The 20,645-nt window shown below is 43.5% G+C and overlaps 1 protein-coding gene across 1 annotated transcript in view; it reads right to left on the minus strand.

Annotated features, from left to right (window-relative positions):
- The window catches only part of TMEM232 (transmembrane protein 232), a 175,278-nt gene that overhangs the window by 57,608 nt on the left and 97,025 nt on the right, over window positions 1-20,645 (minus strand). The window contains exon 13 of the mRNA XM_066612559.1: window positions 14,903-15,150. Within this exon, the coding sequence (XP_066468656.1) occupies window positions 14,903-15,150 (248 nt within the window). The remainder of the gene's footprint in view (window positions 1-14,902; window positions 15,151-20,645) is intronic.

Consider the following 20,645-nt stretch of genomic DNA (forward strand, 5'->3'; position numbering starts at 1 on the left):
ATTCAAGTCTGGCCAAATAATCATCCAACACAGTGGAATCCAGAGATGCTTTTTCAAGAGGGAGGTGAATCACCTACCACTTTAGTGCCACTGGCAGCAATCCCTCCCGCAGATAAGAATTTGCTATCCTCTCTGTCCATTCAGCAGTCTCTCCCTGGCAGATCTAATCAGTCAAGCTGGGTATGGATCTAGCCGGTAGGCAAATGACCACACACACCAAAGATCCTGACCACATCCTAAGATTCCACAAACTCAAAAGAATCCCACAAACCTCAGCCAACGGATGCCATGGGGACATCACCGGATATTGTCAATGTGGAGTCCATGTCATGGTGATTTTATCTACAAAATGCCTGGCAAACATGTCACAATGTACTTCCGTGTGTCCCTCCTGATCTACCAGAGGGGCCTGATGAAGAAGAATCTCGCAACATGGAACAATTCCACTGGCTGGCATGCCGCAGACACAATGGTGGCAGAGAAGAAGGAATGCTGCGCTGCCATCATCACCACAGAGTGGGCCTGTGTCCAGTCGGATCTTCCACCACTGTCACTCAAAATGTCTATCCTGCCACTTCAACATTCTTAGCAACTTGGTAAACCAAGGAGCCACTTCAAGTCTGCGAGATGGCAGACATCATTTAGGAGCAATTTCATCTGCAGCCCTGGCCATCCCCTTATGCAGGCCTTGGAATATATACTGAGTCTGACTTCCTCTCTTGATCAATGAGCATAAGCATTCACAACCTTCACATTTCAAGCATATAGCAAAATCAACCCAGATATTTACAATCTTTTACATACAGTGTCCCAACAGTCATTGGGAATCATTCACATAGAGAACACAAAGTGTGACAACTATACGGACATCAGTAGGGACAACTACATCAATGGGAACAACTACATTTCTTAGCCATATCTGTGCAACAAGTGTTTATGCACTGGCTGCGGCCTTCCTTATATAAAAAAGAAAAATTGCTGCTATTAGCTCTAATGAGTTATCAGCCATAGTCCTCTTCTAAGTTGAATCTGAAGGGTGGCAGCCTTTAATGGACTCTAGGGACTGGTACACTGGTCTCATCATGCACTAACACCTTTCCAGCTGTGTAGCATAAAAAAATAAAAATAGAACATTCAGACATTTTCCATTTTCTCTGTGTATATGAAGTAAGAAGCGTTCTTATCAAAAAGCTGAAATGCAGGGTTCATTCTACCTTCCTGTTTCCTAATTATGAAACCTCCTACTGTTTTTCAGCCAATGACTCCATAATGATGCTAGAGCCTGAACAAGGCCTAATTTTTCTATTTTTCCACTCATCAGCTCTCTGGGTCAGCTCCACATCAGATTGATGACTTGGCTCACATACAAACAGATCTAAAAACAGCACCTAAATTATTTGACAAGTCATTTTCTACTGCCAGGCATCTTTAACTTGGAAGTGGGCACAGAAGCCAATGGTTTTTGCTTTGATGGACATTTCTGGGCCTGCTGTTGATACTGACAACCTGAAATCCCACATGTAAACCAGATTTCATTCTGCTTTAATATCTATTTAGCAATTTATCATGCTGCGTTCCCTTATGGCTGGTGTAACAAATTAAGTTCCATGTCATGTAAATCAATTTTTTTAAAAAATGCAACTGAAAACTCTAGCTATGAGAGACACATTTAAGATGACTCTCCCCTATATTAACACTGTCAGAACTGTCAGGCTCAAATGTCATTGAGGGCCCAATTCTATACAACTTTCCAGCACCGGTGCAGCTGCAGTGCAGTCTGGAGGTTAGGGAACAAATGTTCTCTTACTTTGAGGCGGCTTCCATAACTACCCTCCCACCACAGGATGCAGCACACACCTCATTGGCACGGCCTCATCAGGGCTGGAAAGTTGGATAGGATTTGGCGCACAGTACACAGTACATACAAGAAGTTAGTACATGAGGTGGGGGCTCAACCTCCTTTCCACTTTCCCCACATTCAGCAACTTGGGCTACACAAATGTGTAATACAATAAACCTTTTTGTCTTTAAGGTTCAAACTATATGAAACCCTAAACACACATGTTTACTGTCTGATTTTTCCCGCCATTAAATAGCACATGGGGTATGTAGTACTTTCCCCCTGCTGTTGTTCTGATTCTGATTGCAGCTCCCCATGTGCCATTTTTAATGGGGATAAAAGCTTCCACTGGCTTTCAGTTGAAGATTCCCCTCCCCCATTAAAATAGCACAGGGGGCACAATCAGAAACATGCTGAGGGCAAAGTACTTAAGTCCCCCTACCCTCCTGCTGTAGTTTCATTTCATTTCACTGCCCTTTCCCTCCGTACAAATAACAAAAACCTGGAAGGTTAACTTACATGTTTAGGATCACATGTTGTTTGACCCTAAGGTGCCACTAGACTCTTTGTTGCTTTTGCTCCTTCAATTGCTCATCCAGAAGATATTACAAAAAATAGGGTTGTGATAGCACATCAACAGAAACCAAATTGGAAAGAAGGCAGAAAGTGTGTGTGGCATGGCGGGATGACCCTGCATTGCATTTCTGTCTGGGTCACCAAGCCTAGACATGACTCTGAATCACTTATCCCTCAGGGCTTCTGCCTGGTCGCAATCAAGCTCGCTCTTTCTCCATGAAAAACACAATTTAATATACATGAAAACCAGTTCTTGAAATCTGTCTGCCATCATTCCCTAGGAGATTTGGTTCTGTTCTGATTTATTAGGAGAGTGACACCTGTTACCTCATTAGTGTAACATCCTGCAGTTCTTGTCTCCTTTCCAAAACACTGTTCCAGCGTTAACATTACCCCAAAAATAACAACATGGTCATATAGAACAGATTGTTCTCAGTCATCGAAGGAACTAGCTCGGATCAGCAAATGACTACTTATTTACTCTGGCGTTCATTTTTAAAAACCTAAGCTGTTTTTATTACATGCTCATTCTCTTACCTGTACCAAAGATAAATGTAAATGGAATACGAAACATTAAGTGAGCAGGAGAAATGTACCTAACTTAAACTCAAAATGAAATATCAGTTACTAAGCTGTTATTGATGTAATGGAAAGAAGAAAAAGCAATCATCTCAAATTACTTCCAATGGCTATATATTCTTAAGGCTCAAAAAGTGCCACATGAACGTTAACTGAAAATGCCATGAGATGAAAACAACCAATCTCTTTTCCAACAAAATTTGTTTCACATGCCATGTTTTCTTTCTGCAGCAAATGTTATCACGTCCTAACAGTAGAGACTTTATGGCTGGAACACTGGCAGACCCTGAGATACTACAGGCAGAATTGCTACATGGCTTAAGTAAGAAGATAATTTGGTACTACACTTGTTAACCACTCTTCCAGTCCAATCCTATTCCAGCTTGAGCTGTTGTGCACAGCCATTTACAACAGTGGAACAGAGGTCCACTGTCATAAAATGGCTGCAGACAGAGTGCAACACACTCCATCGGTGGCCATTTTAGGGAGTGCTGCTGCAAGAGGAGGCAGTGCTCCTGGGACTGCCTAGACCGGCCTGAGCAGATAAGGCAGTGGTGGGGCAGGGAGGGGGCAAAACAGGGAGGGGAAGGGGCAAAATGGGGAGGGAGAGGAAAGGGGTGGAGAGGCTGCAGGACAGGGTGGATCCAGCAGCGAAAGTTGGATTGACCATATGGATGTACAGTGTATAAGAAAGTTTCACCCCAGGAGAATGGCATAAATGGCCCTAAACTCTAGTCATAGAAATGTAGGAGCTCTCTTCTAACCAGTGTCAGTGCCAAGTAGCAGGGAGCTCTGGGGCACAGTATTGCACTGGGTCCCCCATAATGCCCCCACATGTGCTCACTTCCACCTGTACTGAGGCTGAGGGATTTGCCTAACTAGGTGGGCCCTCTCATGGACAAGCCATTCAGACAGCATCCAACCTGCCCAGCCCTTGATGCCACCCTTGCTTCTAAGGGAGGGCACCAGGATGCAGGTCTTTTGATATCTGGTGTACTCCCTGGGGCATTTGGTGGGCCACTGTGAGATACAGGAAGCTGGACTACATGGGCCTATGGCCTGATCCAGTGGGGCTGTTCTTATGTTCTAACTCTCTGTCATCTCATTCAGCTTCCTAGACATAGGGCATAATCCTATCCTGCGCTGGAACAGGCAAGCCAAGAGGCTTGCGCTGTATCCAGCACAGGATAAGGGCCATAAGCGGCTCAGCCGGAGGTAAAGAGAAACATTTCCCCTTACCTCTTCAGGTGGCACAAGTCCAAGGAGAGCAAAGCAACTTGAAGTTGCTCCATTCTCCCCAGGAACAGGGGTTGGGATCCAGGATAACTGCAGGATCCCTGCCCCGCCTCCCACTCCCTTTCTGCCCGCCCCATCTGACACAAGCCTCGTGAAGGAAGCTGGCGCAGAGGCTTATGTCGGCCTCCTCAGGCTGTCCCTTAACTGAGTGTCGGCCTGGCTTCCTCCCAAGGAGGCGCAAACATACCTTATGGCACATTTGGACCTTCCTGGGTCGGCATAAGGGACTTGCGCCAGCCCAAGTTAAGGGCTGGATTGCGCCCTTAATCCCGCATTGGCACTTCCATTCCAATCTTTCCATTAACACTTTTGATCTCCAAGATAACTGTAATTAAGTGCTTTCATTTCCCAATTCTTATATCAGGAAGTACTTCCTAATATCCATAGTTCTTATATTGGGACTTCCTAATATCCACACTTAATCAACATTTCAGCATCTTGAATGCTCTGCTTTCTTTCTTTCTTTTTTTGTGGAAAGCAAGTGATAAACAATTACTCATCTTCTTTATTACAGCAACCTCTCTCCCCCGCCCCACCCCTTCATCTTTCCTTAAACTGAGCAAATGCAACTGTTTCAGGTTCAACTCGTATGTTCCAAAGCCTTAAGCAATCCTTTTCCAGGAACTCCAGTTTGTTGGTCACTTTCTTTAAAAAGTGAAAGCCTAAACCGGACCTAAAGCTTAACTGATGGTCCTTCTAAAGATGTATAGAGACATAATAGCTCTGGCTGTTTTTGTAGAGAATGAGTATATTAATGCAGCCCCAAACACCAGTGGCTTTTCTTACAACAGCAGCATATTGCAATCCATTACAATGCTCATGACCTGATCCTCCAGTCTGACATTCTGCTTTCAGGGAATCTAGGATTTGGCTTAATAATATTGTGCTAGCCACACACAATTGATGCATTTTCACTCATGTCTAAAACCTGTCCAGTATTGTTATGCCAAAGCTGGCCACTACCCTAATCCTCAGCAGCATTCATGCACTTGCAATAGCAATGAAAACCATCACTTTGTCAGCTAATAATGTCAGGAGAAAAGTGGAGAGAGGCAGTGCTTCTTCACCATTCCCAGTGAAGGAGGATGGGCGTGTCATAATGATAGACATAAGATACCACCCCCATACTCACCCCTGCTAAATCGCAGGCAGAAGGCTAAACAGCAACCATTGCATAAAAATCCAACTACTGCAAGGTATTTATTTATGGTTTATTTTTAAAATGCATATGCCGCATTTTCTCCTACTAGAAGACTCAAATCAGTTTACAACTTGCATGCAAGAAGATGCTTCACTTTTAGATTTACAGTCCACCCAATATCAAAAACCAGGTGATAAAAATGTTTCCTTATCTTGTGCATCTTATGGCCAATCCTATCCCCTAGCACTGCTGGAGCACACACGCATGCAGTGGAGGGGGGGCAGCAGACAACCCAGGAGAGGTAAGTAAAATATTTTTATCTACCTCTCTGTAGGCTACCAATGGGTCCCCCAGATGTGTGCCAGCTCTTTTGCTGGCTTATGTCCAAGGAGAGAGAGGGGGTGGGTCCAGGCCAGGAAGGGAGCATAGGATCTTGGTGTGCACTGCTACCTTTAAGATCCCCTTCTGCCCACAAACTGCTCCATCCTAGTCCAATCCCCACCCTGATCCTCCCTGAACTCCCCCCTTGCCACCCCTAGCCAACATACCTTCTCCAGTGGGCATCTGGAATCCACTAGTGGGCACATGGAGCCTCCAGCCATCTGTGCCAGCAGCTTCATAGCACATGATGGTGGCACAACTTTAGCTCTGCCATAACTGGATTTAAGGCAGTTAAACCATTCTAATAGTGGCAGTGGCATGGCTAGGGAGGCATGGGCTGTAACATGTGACGCTGCCATGGGACCTGCATTGGATTGGGTTGCCTGAATCACTGAGCTGGCAGGGGCACAATGAATCACTGACCTTCTGATCTGCAGGACAACATCTGATATTTCCTTATACATTCCCAGAAGACATTTACCCCATCTTTTCTTGAAATCATTCCTGGAAAGGAGAATCCATAGCTTCCCAAACACAAGCAGCTTTGACATGTGGTACACTACAAACCGTCTCTTTATAACCCTATTGTAATTAGCTTTCTGTAATGACTAGTACACCAATCCATTGTAGTTCCATCCTTGCTGCCTTCTGCTTTGTTCAGCTCCCACTAGGGGCAAGCGACAAACAATAATCCTACTCATGATTTGGACTGCTAGTCATGAATTGCTCAGTTTCATGCAATGTAGACTGTTAAACTAGCATGGTAATTAAACACATAAGTGTGAGCTGGCAAGTCTTTATTTAAAGTCTCAGTTCAGACATTGAGGATGTAATCCCAACCCTCTGTTGGGCCAGCGCACGTCCCTTGCACCAGCCCAGTTGTGTTGCAAAAGTGCCATAAGGCACTTTCACACTACCTCAGGAGTCAGGAGACCTGTGCACGGATTGCGCCAGCCTCCAGAGGCTGAATCCAGCACCGTTGCACCGGAGGAAAGGCGAGTTTGCGTTGGTTGTGTTGGGTCAGCACGAGGGTCTGGGGAGGGCGGTGGAAGGGCAGAATAGAGGCTTTCCAGTTAGCGGACGGTGGGCAGTGGGCCAGTGGGTGGCCCAGGGCTGAGCAGAGAGCACTTAGGCTAGATCCTTACCCCACTCCTGGGTAACCCAGTGCAGTGCTGGGTTGCTCGAATCTGCACCATCTCTTTAGGTGGCGCAGATCCAAGTAGCCCCATTTGGGCTGCTGCTGTGTTACTCGGGGTAAGGGGAATCAGTTTTCCTTGCCCTGGGCTGAGCCATAACCAGCCCCAACACCACAATGGATATGGGGCAGGCTAGCCAACCTGCCCATTCCAGCGTGGGTTAGGATTGGGCTGTAACTCAACAGGTGATCCTCACCCAGCTGCTATCTTGCCCAATAAAAGGATAAAAAAATGGCCTACCTTACAGGGTTGATAAAAGTCTTTGAAAATGTACTATATATTGAAACACTTAGGAAAAGTACTGCATAAATACTGAATATTATTATCACTGAGTAAGCACTGAATGGACAGGAAAATTATGCTGAGTGATGGTGCCTTCCCAAAGCCACAGAGTGAATACAAATACTGAGAAATTCAGATCTCAAGTCCCATGTTGACACACTGTACAATGGATGTCCTTATCTCTGTGTCTAGCTTGTTCCTGTCTGTATGTCTAACTATCTGCTACTGAGTATGCCTTGCTTCCTTGCTTAACAAAATGAGCAAACAAAAAACACCCAGAGAAGGGACTTTGCTGTTTTATCAGCTCTCACACATACACAAACATCAACTAAGACACAAAGGAAGTGACAAGCCCTGGCTTCTGCTCTCTGGTCAAGTGTGTAAGGACAATTCCCTTTATATATGATGGATGTTAAACAATTACTAATCTTAAATTGCAGCAGCCCAGCTGGAGAGGGAAGTGGAGGCTGCTCAAGAAGATAAATGAATATGACAATATATTAAAGATACATGGTTAGTTCTTGATGCTGCTGTGCTCTCCTAGTGAGAAGCAACGGCTTTGCGTGACTTTGAAAAGGGAAGACAAGCAATAGAGCACCAAAGTGCAGTAGGGAGGGGGAACAAAAACATACGGAGCATTTCACTTGGAAATGAGTGGTGCTGGCAATGCTTTTGGAATGAAGAAACACAGAAAGGGTGCTTCAGTTAAGGAAGGTGACTCATGAGTTTGCTATGTTTTGAATCACTGGAGTTTGAAGAGAAAACAAGGACAAAAGTTCCACAAACGACACAGGTGGAACTTCAGGAGGGTACAATGAACACCTCACGCCACTCATACAGAAACGCAAACAGCCATATCTGTGGAGGTCAAGGAGGCCTCTGCTCTTACAGGATAAGGCCCTGCATCTTTCTCATGGCAGTAAGTCTTCATTGGTTTGTTTTCTGAAAATTTCCACCCTATCTTCTTCATGCAGGAACTCATGTAACTACCAGCCATGCTCTAAGACATGTATAACGTGCACACAGGGGAAATCGATTAAGTGTCCATGGACTCACGGCACTCACGCAGTGGCTCACGGCACACACAACTCAATGGAAAGGCATGAAATAAGGAGGGAGGCAAGGTTACAGTGCAGTAATAAATGGCTTTTTTTGCAGAAATAAGAGAATACAATAAACAGGAATGGGAATAAAAAGAGATAATGCAATGCAGTATACACAAGAGGCTATTGTGTTATGGGGATGGGATGAATCCACCAAGAACATTTGTTTCTTGATGGCCCATCCCCAGTTTGAGATGGATGTCTTCATTATTCTGCACCCTGCAGAGAAAGAAGCAGAGGGTTTCTTGATTGTCCGGGAGGCCAGTCCTCTAAATATCATGCACCTCTTGACTGAGTTTGCACCTTGTGTTGTCTGACAGGTTTTTGTATACACAAGAAGGCTTATAAGTAGAGGTGAGTGAAACGGTTTATTTATTTATTTATTTACTGCTGGTTTCAGTGGTTTCCAAAGTTAAAATTGCAGAAAGCATTGTTATGTGTTTTTATTCCAAGGGCACATTTTTTATAAATTATACTTGTAAATATAATTGTTTTAAAAGTACTAGGTAGGGATACAGGTGGTATAATGTCAGCAGTTGCAGCCACATGCATGTAGAGGTGTTAGAGAATATGTAGATGTGTTAGAGAATGGCTTCTTTTTTTGCAATTTTTTTTTTACAAAAATGAGAAGCGCTGAAAGCAGTGTTAGATGTTTTTATTTCGTTATCACCAAAAAAATCCACCTCTACTTATAAGACCAATGGAAAAAACGCTTTCAATAGCAAATACAATACAACACAGCAGCAACTGAAACAAGAGTATATGGAAAAACAATAAAAATCAAATTCAGAACAAGTTGAAACAAAAAACGCCATATCAAGCCTATTATGGAGGCAAATCTTTTCAACAATCTGCAAAAAAAAATCTGGCAGGTGAAAATGAAGGCAATGGCAGAAGTCCTGTTGGTTTTAATGCAAAGTTAATACAAGTACAGCTCCCCATTAAGTACTAAAATAAGATCAATGGCCACAATCCAGAGAGCTGCCTAGTGCAGGGTGAATGCTGCACTACGCATTTTTTAACAGAAGCCAAAACCCCTTCAGGGCACAGAATTAGTCACATAGTACTCTTGGTTTGAGGACTATGTTTTTAAGGATCACCAAGCACTCAGGCTTTCAAGTGGTTTAACATACAGCTACATTCTCTGAGCCGCTCACCAGGCAGAATAAGAACTGAAAAGCATCACTGAAAAGGTAGGCTTCAGGCATCATTTTGAAAGAGTGCCTCGGTACATTAACAATTGAAAAATATGATTAAAATATCAGAGAGAGGGGGAGAAAAGAATTTATGGAAATCATCTTGTCTATTTAGTTCAGGGAACCTACCACTGTATTCCTAAATTCTATTGTGGTTTCTCTCTGGAAGACAAATTCAGAAACTACCACTATATTTCAAAGAAAAGTATTCCAAGCACAGCCACCCAATTAAACAAATTGCCTATTAGGCATTCTGATGTCAAGGAATGGAGGCCAGATTCTGTAAAGGCATGTCAAGCAGGGAAAATCTGTTAGCAGAGCAATTGTCTGAGTATCTCTTCCCTTTGCCTCTCCTGCCTTTTTGTAGAACTGCAGTGGTTATGAGCTTGAGATATCTGACTTGATGAACGATCTGGCTCATGGAAAAGGGCTAGGAGAGATGTTGGAATAATGTAAGGCTGAGGACAGGGGAGAAAGGGAGAGCAGAGTTCGCTGGAAGATGTGTGAACCAAGAGCATATATATGCACACATGGGAATTGTCCTTGCTTGCCTACTTGTCTGCTTACAACTCTTGCTCACAGATTCATTGCATATGGGCTGGGATCCAAAGAGCTACTGTAAGCATGACCAATGGGAATTTTCCAGAGCAAGTAAACACATTTACTCCGAAGTTGTTCCAGTGCGTGAAGCTTGCTGCTGGATAACTTGTTCAAGAATGCGGCCTTAAACTCTTTTTCTCTGAACCGCAACCATCCCATGCCATATCACAGGTTGTTTTTGAAACCCTGCTCAGTTTTAAAAGAGGTGTGCCATATGGCATGTGGTGGTGGGGCTGTATTTGAAACATATGCCTCCAACTCCTTGGGAAAGCAGGACTATGGGGAAAGTCTCTTGGATCTTGGCCCTAGTAATTGAAGAATTGGTATCCATGTGCAGTATATATACCTGCCGATGGAGGATGACATTGTATGCATCTGACAAGGTGGGCTCTACATCACAAAAGCTTATGCTACAATAAAGTGCCACAAAAATCAGTGTTGTTCTTGCAGTCCAAGGATGCATGTCAGCATTCCAAGGCAGTCTGCCTAAACAAACAACCACTAAGAGCTCCATATTTTGCTTTGTTGGGAAAAATACATCACCCACACTGCTTGTATTGGACAAAATATGGCTAACTGCTGTAAAGGAAAAGTGTAAACAATGGCATACCTAGGGAGGGTCCCCGGGACATCACACCTGCAGGGGTGGTGCTTCCTTCCTCAACCCCCATACAGACACCTTCAGAGGGCCAGGGAGGTCGGGTGCAGCCTCCTTTGGCTGTCTGATGGCCTTCTAAGACCTCCAGAGGGCCATTAAACCCCACTTCTAGTTTTCGTCCTAAAACCAGAAATGGGGTTTTAAGCCTTCTGGAGCACTCAGAAGGGCCTGGGGGGGCAGCATTCTGCAGTCCTGGCCCTGGCTGCCACAGTGGTCAGGATTGCCAGTAAGTGTAAAATACAATGATGGCTTCGTCTGCCTCTCAAAGTGGACAAATTTGCCTCAGCACAACTGGCAAACCAGAAGTTAGCCTTGCAAGCGATTACTAATCCTGTGGATTGAGTCTGTTTTTCCACTGATATTAGAGGGTTAGGACTGCAGTCTGAAAGTATCCAGCACATTTATGTATATCACTGCATCAGTCTTGTTTTTTCTGTTGCAATTTGGACTATGTGTTAAGAAATGCAGAACATAAGGAATTAACAGCCTTTGTCGCAACTCCTTTGTCATGCTCACTACTGTAATTAAGCTTAAGCACATGTAACTGAAACAACTGCATATGCTTCTGTTCACTTCTGCCTTCATCCCCTTCCCACTCCTCACTGTCTCCCTTGTGTTCATAGCTAGACTATAAAACTCTCAGGGGAGGGATTTTATTTTCACTTTATAAAGTGCCATGTACATGGATGCTGCTAAATTAATAATAAATCATAGCAAAAGTATCAAAGCACCTGCTAATTAATTAACAGACCACATCCTTAATCTAAAAGAGTATAAAAGTAACTACTGGCTAAAACTAAATGACGCAAGTGCCAGTTCCTGAAGGAAACATAGAGTGAATTGGGTTCATTCAGCACAACCCTTCCAGTGAGAAAGCCAAAGACCTGGAGGGAATGGAAACCTTCACTCCTGACACTTACAAAAAAAACTGAAAGAGCTGGGACAGGTGACAGTGCAAATCAGAAGGAGATGGTACCTTTCACCCATCTCCTGTAAAATGCTAACTGTATTTTTCCTTAGGCCAATGCTCCTTACTCCACCCAAGGTTGTTCTAGAAGCACAACATTATAGCCATAGTCTCGAGGTTGAAAAGGCTTGAAGGGCAGGAGATCTGGTCTAGAGGGTAGAGCCCGAAGATAACATCAGAAGGTTGCCAGTTCGAGGACATCAGCAGCTCCGTGAGAGAACTGGAGGCCAGAAGTGAGACCAAACCAGGAAGATCCATTCTGAAATGTTGTTGGTTCTTGAAAGAGAGAACCTCTATGATTGTAAAAATCCCCTTGAGGGATTTAGAAACACCTGCCTATGTAAACCGCCTTGAATAAAGTCAGAGGAGTGATGACCAGAAAGGCGGTATATAAATACCTAGTTATTATTATTTATTATTGAATAACAGTGGAAAATAATCACAGGAAAGATAGTCACATGTCAGCCCAATGAATTCTAAATATGAAGACTTGCAGGTGATGATCCTGATGTGCTTTTTTGATAACACAGCATGCCCCCCCCCACCCCTCTAATTTACTCAATAAAAAACAGTGCCATATCCATTGCTGGATTTGCTCTCTCATGCTAGAATCATATAACATGAAGCAAAGAAAAAGAAAAGAAACAGTCTAAATATCATGTACCAAATGGTGTAAAATAGTTCTCATAGCATGAGTACTGGCCAGTAGATCCTTAAGAGCACAATCCTAACTTTGTGTTAGGCTGGCACAAGTCCCTTGTGTCAGCTTAGGAAGGTCACAAACATGCTGTAAAGAACGTTTGTGCCTTCTTGGGAGCAAGGCACATCAGTGCATGGAGGTGCACTGGGAGTCTGCGTCCAGTCTCCGTGATGGCTTGCACCAGAAAGGCTGCATCGGCCAATCTTGGCCAATGCAGGGGTCTGGGGAGGAGACGGGAGGGAGGCATTCTGTGATGGATGGAGGATGTTCCAGGGGGCAGGTTGGTGGGGAACAGGAGGTGGGACTGGGACCTGGCAGTTATGCCGGATTCCAACTCCATTCCCTGAGCAGTGCAGAGTGGCTCCAAGCCGCTCTGTTCTCCTCAAACTTGTGCCACCTCCTAAGGTGGTGCAGGTCTGAGGAAACCCACTGGGGCTGTGGTGGCTTACTCGGGGGTAAGGGGAAGAGTTTCCCCTTGCCTCCGGCTGAGCCAATTCTGGCCCTAATCTTGCGCTGGATACAGAGCAGACCTCCTGGCCTGCCTGTTCCAGGGCAAGATAGGCTTGTGCTGCATGGCACTCAATTTCATATAGACATAACTCACATGAGAATTGTACCTGAAATGATTGTCTTGAAAACTAGATACAGTTTTTTGAGTGCTGTGAAAATCCAAGTCACAAAAACACATTCTGAAGACATTTGAATTGTGGACATGGGTTAAATATCCACTAAACATGCCTGGTAGTAAAACACTCTCACTACCTGGAAAAGCTTGGAGTGGAGTGGGGTATAGGTAGAAGTTCTACCATAGAACAGGAGAGAATGAGCATTCAAAGAGGCTTGAACTTGTATTGCCCCTGCAAAGAAATGTACTATGCTAGAGAGGAGGGAACGAAATAGAATTTGTAGATGCAAGGTGTAATGGAGGGTGTAAGCCAAATCATAGTGAAAACATGAAAGCATTAACAAGCAGGTTATTTTTAAATAATGGGCTGCAGTATAAAGGCCTGATGCACACTGCAGAATTTTGCAGCTTGGGGATGCCTCATGAACAGAATGTCTCATTTCAATTCTTTGGCAAGAGTTTTATCCTTTTACCTAGGCTGTATCATAATTTCTTGGGAAGGGGAAAAATATCACGAAGTTATTATGTCTTTCACTTCAATGAGAAGCTGGTCAAAGACCATGAAATGCAGCAATTGCAGCTCACATTTCATTTTAAACCATTTTCATTCTTTCAGTATTCCTAAGGTATACTTAGGTATTCCTAAGTATTTGAAATTCCACATTTCAAAGGAGCTAGTATGAAGTATGTTGTCTTATAAAGTATGTTACTTCATTAAGTCATTATTAGGATGCTTATGATCGCTGGCCCAGCTCTCATTTATTTGTAAATAAATGTATAGGTGGAGCCTGTTTATCCACTGATTTTTCATCTACGGATCTGGTTCAGTGTGGATCCCCTGGACCCACATTGAGCCAGACTTGGCTCCACTTGAACCCTCCAGAAGGGACCAGAGCACAGCTCCAGTCCCCTTCAGTGGGAGAAAGGGGCGAAAAATTGTGGATTTGATTATCTACTATTTTCAGTATCAGTGAGGGGTCTTAGAATGGACCCCCCCCCCCCCCGGATACCAAGGTTCCACCTGTAGATACATTGGCTTCACTTGGATGTGCTCTTTTGTTTATTTGAGCTGTAGTGTGATAGACAACAAACATAAGAACATAAGAACAGCCCCACTGGATCAGGCCATAGGCCCATCTAGTCCAGCTTTCTGTATCTCACAGCGGCCCACCAAAAAACAAAGAAATGAAGCCACATAGATGCCTGGGGGAGAGTTTCAGGCATTCAGGGCAGCAGGTGAAAAGGGCTGGAGTCATTAAAACAGTTGCTTTCTTTCTAAGTTTCCTGGAATAAAAGCATACGTATGCCTTGAACCTCTTTTTGGATATGGCAAAACTGCAGAGTTGGACTGTGAAGATTTCATTTACAGGCAATGTATACTACTGAGTGATCTTGTTTTCCTTTGATTGCCAGTTGCCTTTCCTGAGAGCTGGATTGCTAGAGCATCTGACTCAAAACAAATTCCAAAAGCTTTAATCTTATGACATTGCTGTGCAAGATGTTTCCTTACTGAAGGGCCTATTTTTAAACTCAGTAATAATATACCCAGGTGAAATGACAGGGGGGAAAAAGGAATGCCTTGATGCAATCAAGTGTTTCATCCCAAAGATCTGATCCAGGTAGATTAATTTCTTTCCAAATAATTTTTGCCAAAGCTTATCAGACACAAGACTGATGGAAGCAGGAAGGGTTAGCTATAAGAACATCAAAGCCAGATCATATAACATCCTGCAAGCAGTATGCAGCCTTAGGCAAGTACTACCTTAAAGACAAGCGCATGACTTTCTTCTCCTTAACAGGCGGCTCCATTTCTTGATGCAATGGCGTCAGTGGCTTCCGTACAGGCTGGCGTGGCAAGGGAATATTTGGACCAATGGGGGGCAAGAAGTGATGGGTCATGGCAGTAGCGACTCTCCACCCTATGTACCAGGAAGAAGGGACATCGTAGGGATTGGCTGGAACTTTTTCTTTGGATGCAAGGAAAGGATTTATCAGGCCTTTGGCCTCAACCTATGGAATGAAAAGGGAAAAAAATACACACACAACTAAAATGAGCATGTCACAACCAACTGCCTGAAACAAGGTAATGACAAAATCAATCTGGACTATAATCCATCTAAAGAGGGGATTATAAATAAGGCAGTCTCATGCTTATTCCTGCTCTCCATAGCTCACTTTGATTTACTGATCCTGCTATAGTCAGGAAATCTGCAAATAAGGTAGTGAATAAAATGAAAATAAGGTGGCAGCGGCATTAATTTCCCTTCTTTGAAACACAAATAAACCCCTTTTCTGTTTCAAAAGATAATCACTAAAATGCCAATGATCTCATGTACTTTTTTTTTCTAATGGGTAAAAATGGTCAGGCATTTGAAACAATTCAGTACTTTCACAAGCACACACTCTCAAAGCTACTAGAACAGATTTGATACGTACAACTTCAAACTACAGATGTAATTTGGAGCACTGTCATTTTTGTATTAATTACATAACACCTTTCTAATAGTTTGTGCTATTATTGCAGTCCTGCAGGATGGGCAAAATGTCATGTTTTCAGATGTTGGTATTCTCCATCCTAAGCACTCTGGTGCTGGAACAGCATATTCTAGGGTCAAGCAATTATTCTGCAAGAAACTGAACCATTTATTACCACTAGGTATACCATGTACTACTGTGGTCAGTAGTATTTCCATCATCATCAAACGATGATGCAAATTTAGGCAGCAAACTCAGGCACTCAAGCATGTATGAGCTAGTACACAAAACAGGGGCACTCACAAGGTTGTGGTTTAGGGGACTCCCTAAAGATGCAGAAATAGACATTTTCAAATTAAAAGGAAAATAGCCTGATTCTCCCCTCCCCCCTCCCAAGAACAACCTGATGTAGACTGAGTGGTTGTTCCCAACAGCTGTGAAATATTGAGACAAGGAGTAGGGTCTGACCTACTTGAGTTTATTGACCATTACGGTTGGGGAGATGCACTGTTTTTGTCATAGTTTCCACTTGTCTTTCCAGATTAATGAATTTAAAGTGAAAGACAACCCCAACATGTATTGAAATCTCCACACAGGCTTCTTGTGATTGCAGGCTCCACAACTTATTTCAAGGGAAGGTCAGTTTCACATTTGCAAAGCAATGTACAAACAGATCTATTTGCTCCATCAGAACAAATAGGGAAGCTGTTGTGGGTTGTTGCATTTCAAGTGTTTAGCGGAGTATCTGGTCCTTATTGGAAAACAATATTACTGGGCAGAATGAGATTCACTTTGACTTGACTTGGAAGCAAATTCCAGCTAAATGTCATGGTTGTTTACCTGTTCACTTAATTAGTGAATGTATTTTAATTACTTTTCCCTCTATAAAATCCTCTGAGATGCCCATAAGGCATATTTTTCTTGGCCAAAATCTGGTCATTAGCTTCAAAGTGTCATGCAATGTCATAATCAGAATCATGTTTATATGTATAATGCAATTTTTTTTGCGGGGGGAACTAAACTGAATGTTGAATTCTGTCAATTTAGTTTTAAAATATCAGTGACAAATGCTGAATACAGCGAATCTCTAAGAAACTCTTTCCTAGTCGATCAGACTGCATTTTATATGCCCGTTAGTCCTTGTAATGGCACACAGATGGAACAGGAGATGCTTTTTTAAAAAATTGCAAAAAGTTGAAATGTCAGACATATTTTTTAAGTATTAATGAGATCTGATTCAGTGCGGCATGTTGATTAATGTCATTATGCAGATACACTGTGTAGATACCCACTTCAAGTGGCCAGAGGTAGCAACATTTCATTCCTGTATATAACACTTTTAATCTTTGCTATAGCAGCTTCTGCTAGTGTCAGTGCTCAGTTGTTACTGTGCTATGTCCCCATTAAAAACGGCTTTTCGGGGTTTTAAATAAGCTCTGAAAAAGAAAAAAGAAGGCCCTCTTTTGTGTGGCTGTTGTCTGAACCTCCAATAGCAGCAGCTCTTGCAAGACAGCCCCCTCAGCTGATCTTGGCCCATTTCATATGGAGAGAGGCAGTTCCAAATGGAAGAGAGAGAAAACCCCCCACACAGATGCTCAAATATTTTAGCTTTCTTCCTTTAAAAGGCACATTCTAAACTTTTAAGTTATGAATGTCAGGATGTGAGTATTTAGATGCTGAAATAAGATATAGTTGGATGAGTTGGGGTCTAGCTAAAAGCTCTGACAGGAATTCTGGGGGCCAGATGAGTTTTCTGGTGATACGGGGAAGCCAGGATGGGAGAGGGAATATGCAGGTGGCAAGTTCAATAACTCTACCATATGCAGGACCATCTGGGTTGTGGAATTACAGGGCAGAGGCATGACACTGCTTGGGGCAGCTCACCGATTAGAATGATATATCAAAACATGCATAACTGCTCATACTACAGCTTTCCATGAAAGTGCAAAAGGTAAAACATGAACTGACTCTGAAGCAGCCATTTTCAACCACTGTGCTGTGGCACATTGGTGTGCCACAAATGGTCCACAGTTGTGCCATAGGAATTTGGGGGATGGTCATTTATTAGTAGGGCCAATGGGGGATGTGAGCCACCCTCTGGTAGCAGGGTGTGTCTTGTCAATTGTCAAAAACCTGATGGTGTGCCTTGACAATTTTAGTGCCTTGTCTGTGTGCGATGAGATGAAAAAGGTTGACAATCCCTGCTCTGAAGGATAGCCCATGTGGTCTTTTTAAAAAAAGCAACACTCTATTCTAAAAAGGATATCAGAGGATATCCTTTTTAGGATATCAGATACACTACCTGATCCTATCCCCACCATTGGCACTGATGCAACTGCAGTGGTAGAGTGCACACTGCATCCAATGGTGGGCGTTGGGGTGGGGATGGGGAAATCAGGCAGCCAGCAGGAAGTAAGTAAATAATTTTTACTTACCCCCTCATAGGCTGCCTGATCAACCTATGGATCTCCTTGAATACAAAGCAGTCATCTTGCTGGCATAGGTTTGAGAAAAGGAAGGAGTTGACTTGGGAAAGAGGCGATATGATCTGGCACATGCTGGTGCTGCCAAGATCCACCCTCTGCCTCCACCCTCCCCTGATCCTCCCCAAAACTTCCTCTGCCTTTCTACCCAATGACATACCACTGTGGCCGTGGACGCCTCTGGTGCTGCTGTTGTGCATGCCATGCTGCTGCCCATTTACAACAAAAAAAAAAATGGTTGGCAACCTTCAGTCTCGAAAGACTATGGTATAAGCCTACAGCACCCTGTATTCCCAAGCGGTCTCCCATCCAAGTACTAACCAGGCCTGATCCTGCTTAGCTTCTGAGATCAGACGAGATCGGGTATGTGCAGTACAACAGTTACACCTTGAAAATGCATGATGGCAGCTCGAATTTCATGCTGCCATAAAGGACCGTGCACTGCATTGCTAGTTCTGGCAATGCAAGGGCCCAATAGGATTGGCAATTTTCTTTTGCGCAAAGATAGTCAGATTTTGAAGTGCAGGAACTTGTCATGTCACCCCCAGAGCCATGTCCCCAAAACTGTGTTCCGCAACACTTGGGAAAATTTCATAACACTGTAGTCTTAATACAGGGGTGCTCAATAGGTGGATCGCGATCTACCGGTAGATCACGAGGCAAAATGAGTAGATCGCAGAGTGCCGACCCCCCCTTCAGGTGCCTCTGGGAGGAAACGCCGGGAGTAAGGCCCATTGTACTCAATGGGGCTTACTCCCAGGTAAGTGTGGCTAGGATTGCAGCCTCACAGCCTAATCCTAGGCATGTCTACTCAGGAGTAAGTCCTGTTATACTCAGTGGGGCTCAAGGTACACCAACATACATTGTACACATAAATGTTATATGTTATGATGGCGCGAACATTGTAAAAAAAACTCTGGTAGATCTCCGGGCCTTGCTGGGTTTCAAAGTAGCTCTCGAGCCAAAAAAGTGTGAGCACCCCTGTCTTAATATAACATGAGCTATATACTATCTCTCAGGCAGCTCTTCCAAAGACAATAGCCTAGACCAGTGATTTTCAACCTTTTTCACCTCATGGCGCATTGGGGAGGCACTAAAATGATCAAGGCATACTATCAGTTTTTTGGCAATTGACAAGGCACACCACACTGCTTGAGGGGGGCTCACATTCTCAATGGCACTACTAACAAATAATTCTCTCCCAAATTCCTGGGGCACACCTGGAGGCCATTCACGACACACCAATGTGCGTAAATCATGTATGCCCCACAGCAAATGCCCTCCTTTTTTTTCCTGCTGAGCCTGATGATTATTCCTGGGTAAGATGCTTTGAAAAAAGTTCCAAAGGCACCACCTGACAGCTGCTACTGATGACATCACTGCTCCTTCTGTCAAATCAGATCTGGGACTCCAACCCCCTAGATCTCCTTCAACTACATCCCTGGATGCAGTATATCAGCTACCCAATGAATGTACTGAGCAAAAATATATACCTACTTGCCCAGCAATTCTGACATAATTTTCCTAAAATATCTATTAACGCTTATTCTGGAAATAAAATATGAATGAGTCACTTTGCCTACAGGGATTCACTGGCACAGCTTCCTTCAAAGAGTTTCCCATCATAGACGCATAAGTCTAACATCATAACTCCTCCAATTTTGGCATTAATACCCCTTTATGTCACAAAGCATCTTCTCTGTGTCCTCCTCCTGCACTATCATAGTTACAGTTCTGACATTTCTGATGGCCATCTCCTCCAATTCTTTAGAGGATTTTTCTGAATAAAACTGAATCCCAGGATCAGAGTATTAGACTATGTTCACAAATGCATGCTCATCACTCAGTGATTACTATGGCAAGTGATGAGTTGCGTACGTGAAAGAATCAATGACAGACCTTATGCGAGAACCAGAGCTTTTGAGTCACCTGGCATTACCTTAAACAGAGTACATTTCAAAGCATGTCATTTATACATTCTGTTGCATTGAATATTCTAGTGCAGTGTTTCTCAGACTGTGGGCTGGGACCCACTAGGTGGGTCGCAAACCAATTTCAGGTGGGTCCCCATGCATTTCAGTGTTTTATTTTTAATACATTAGACTTGATGCCATCATGGTATGTGACTGCATTAGGGGAAATGTTACAGACCTGTACTTTTAACAAGTTACTGCGTGAATTCTTTTGACAATGATAGTAAATGGGACTTACTCCTGGGTAAGTGTGGGCAGGATCACAGCCTAAGATTGTTAAAACTTTTCCTGCTTGATGTCAGCTCTAGTCATCACTTCCAGTGGGTCCTGACAGATTCTCATTCTAAAAAGTGGGACCCGGTGCTAAATGTGTGAGAACCACTGATCTAGTGATAAGACACCAAATACAATTGCGAATCCACACTTACTAGTTGTGTTGCTCCCACAGAAAAAATAAACAAAAAGTATAGTTCATTGCATCAACTCAGGGCCTACTAGACAATCACTTTACAGTACAATAAATGGCCAATAGTTACATGTACGTTACCTTGGATCTAGATATCTTTCCCCAAGG

Source organism: Tiliqua scincoides, chromosome 2 (genome assembly GCF_035046505.1).
Source record: "Tiliqua scincoides isolate rTilSci1 chromosome 2, rTilSci1.hap2, whole genome shotgun sequence".
NCBI classification, from domain to species: Eukaryota; Metazoa; Chordata; class Lepidosauria; order Squamata; family Scincidae; genus Tiliqua; species Tiliqua scincoides.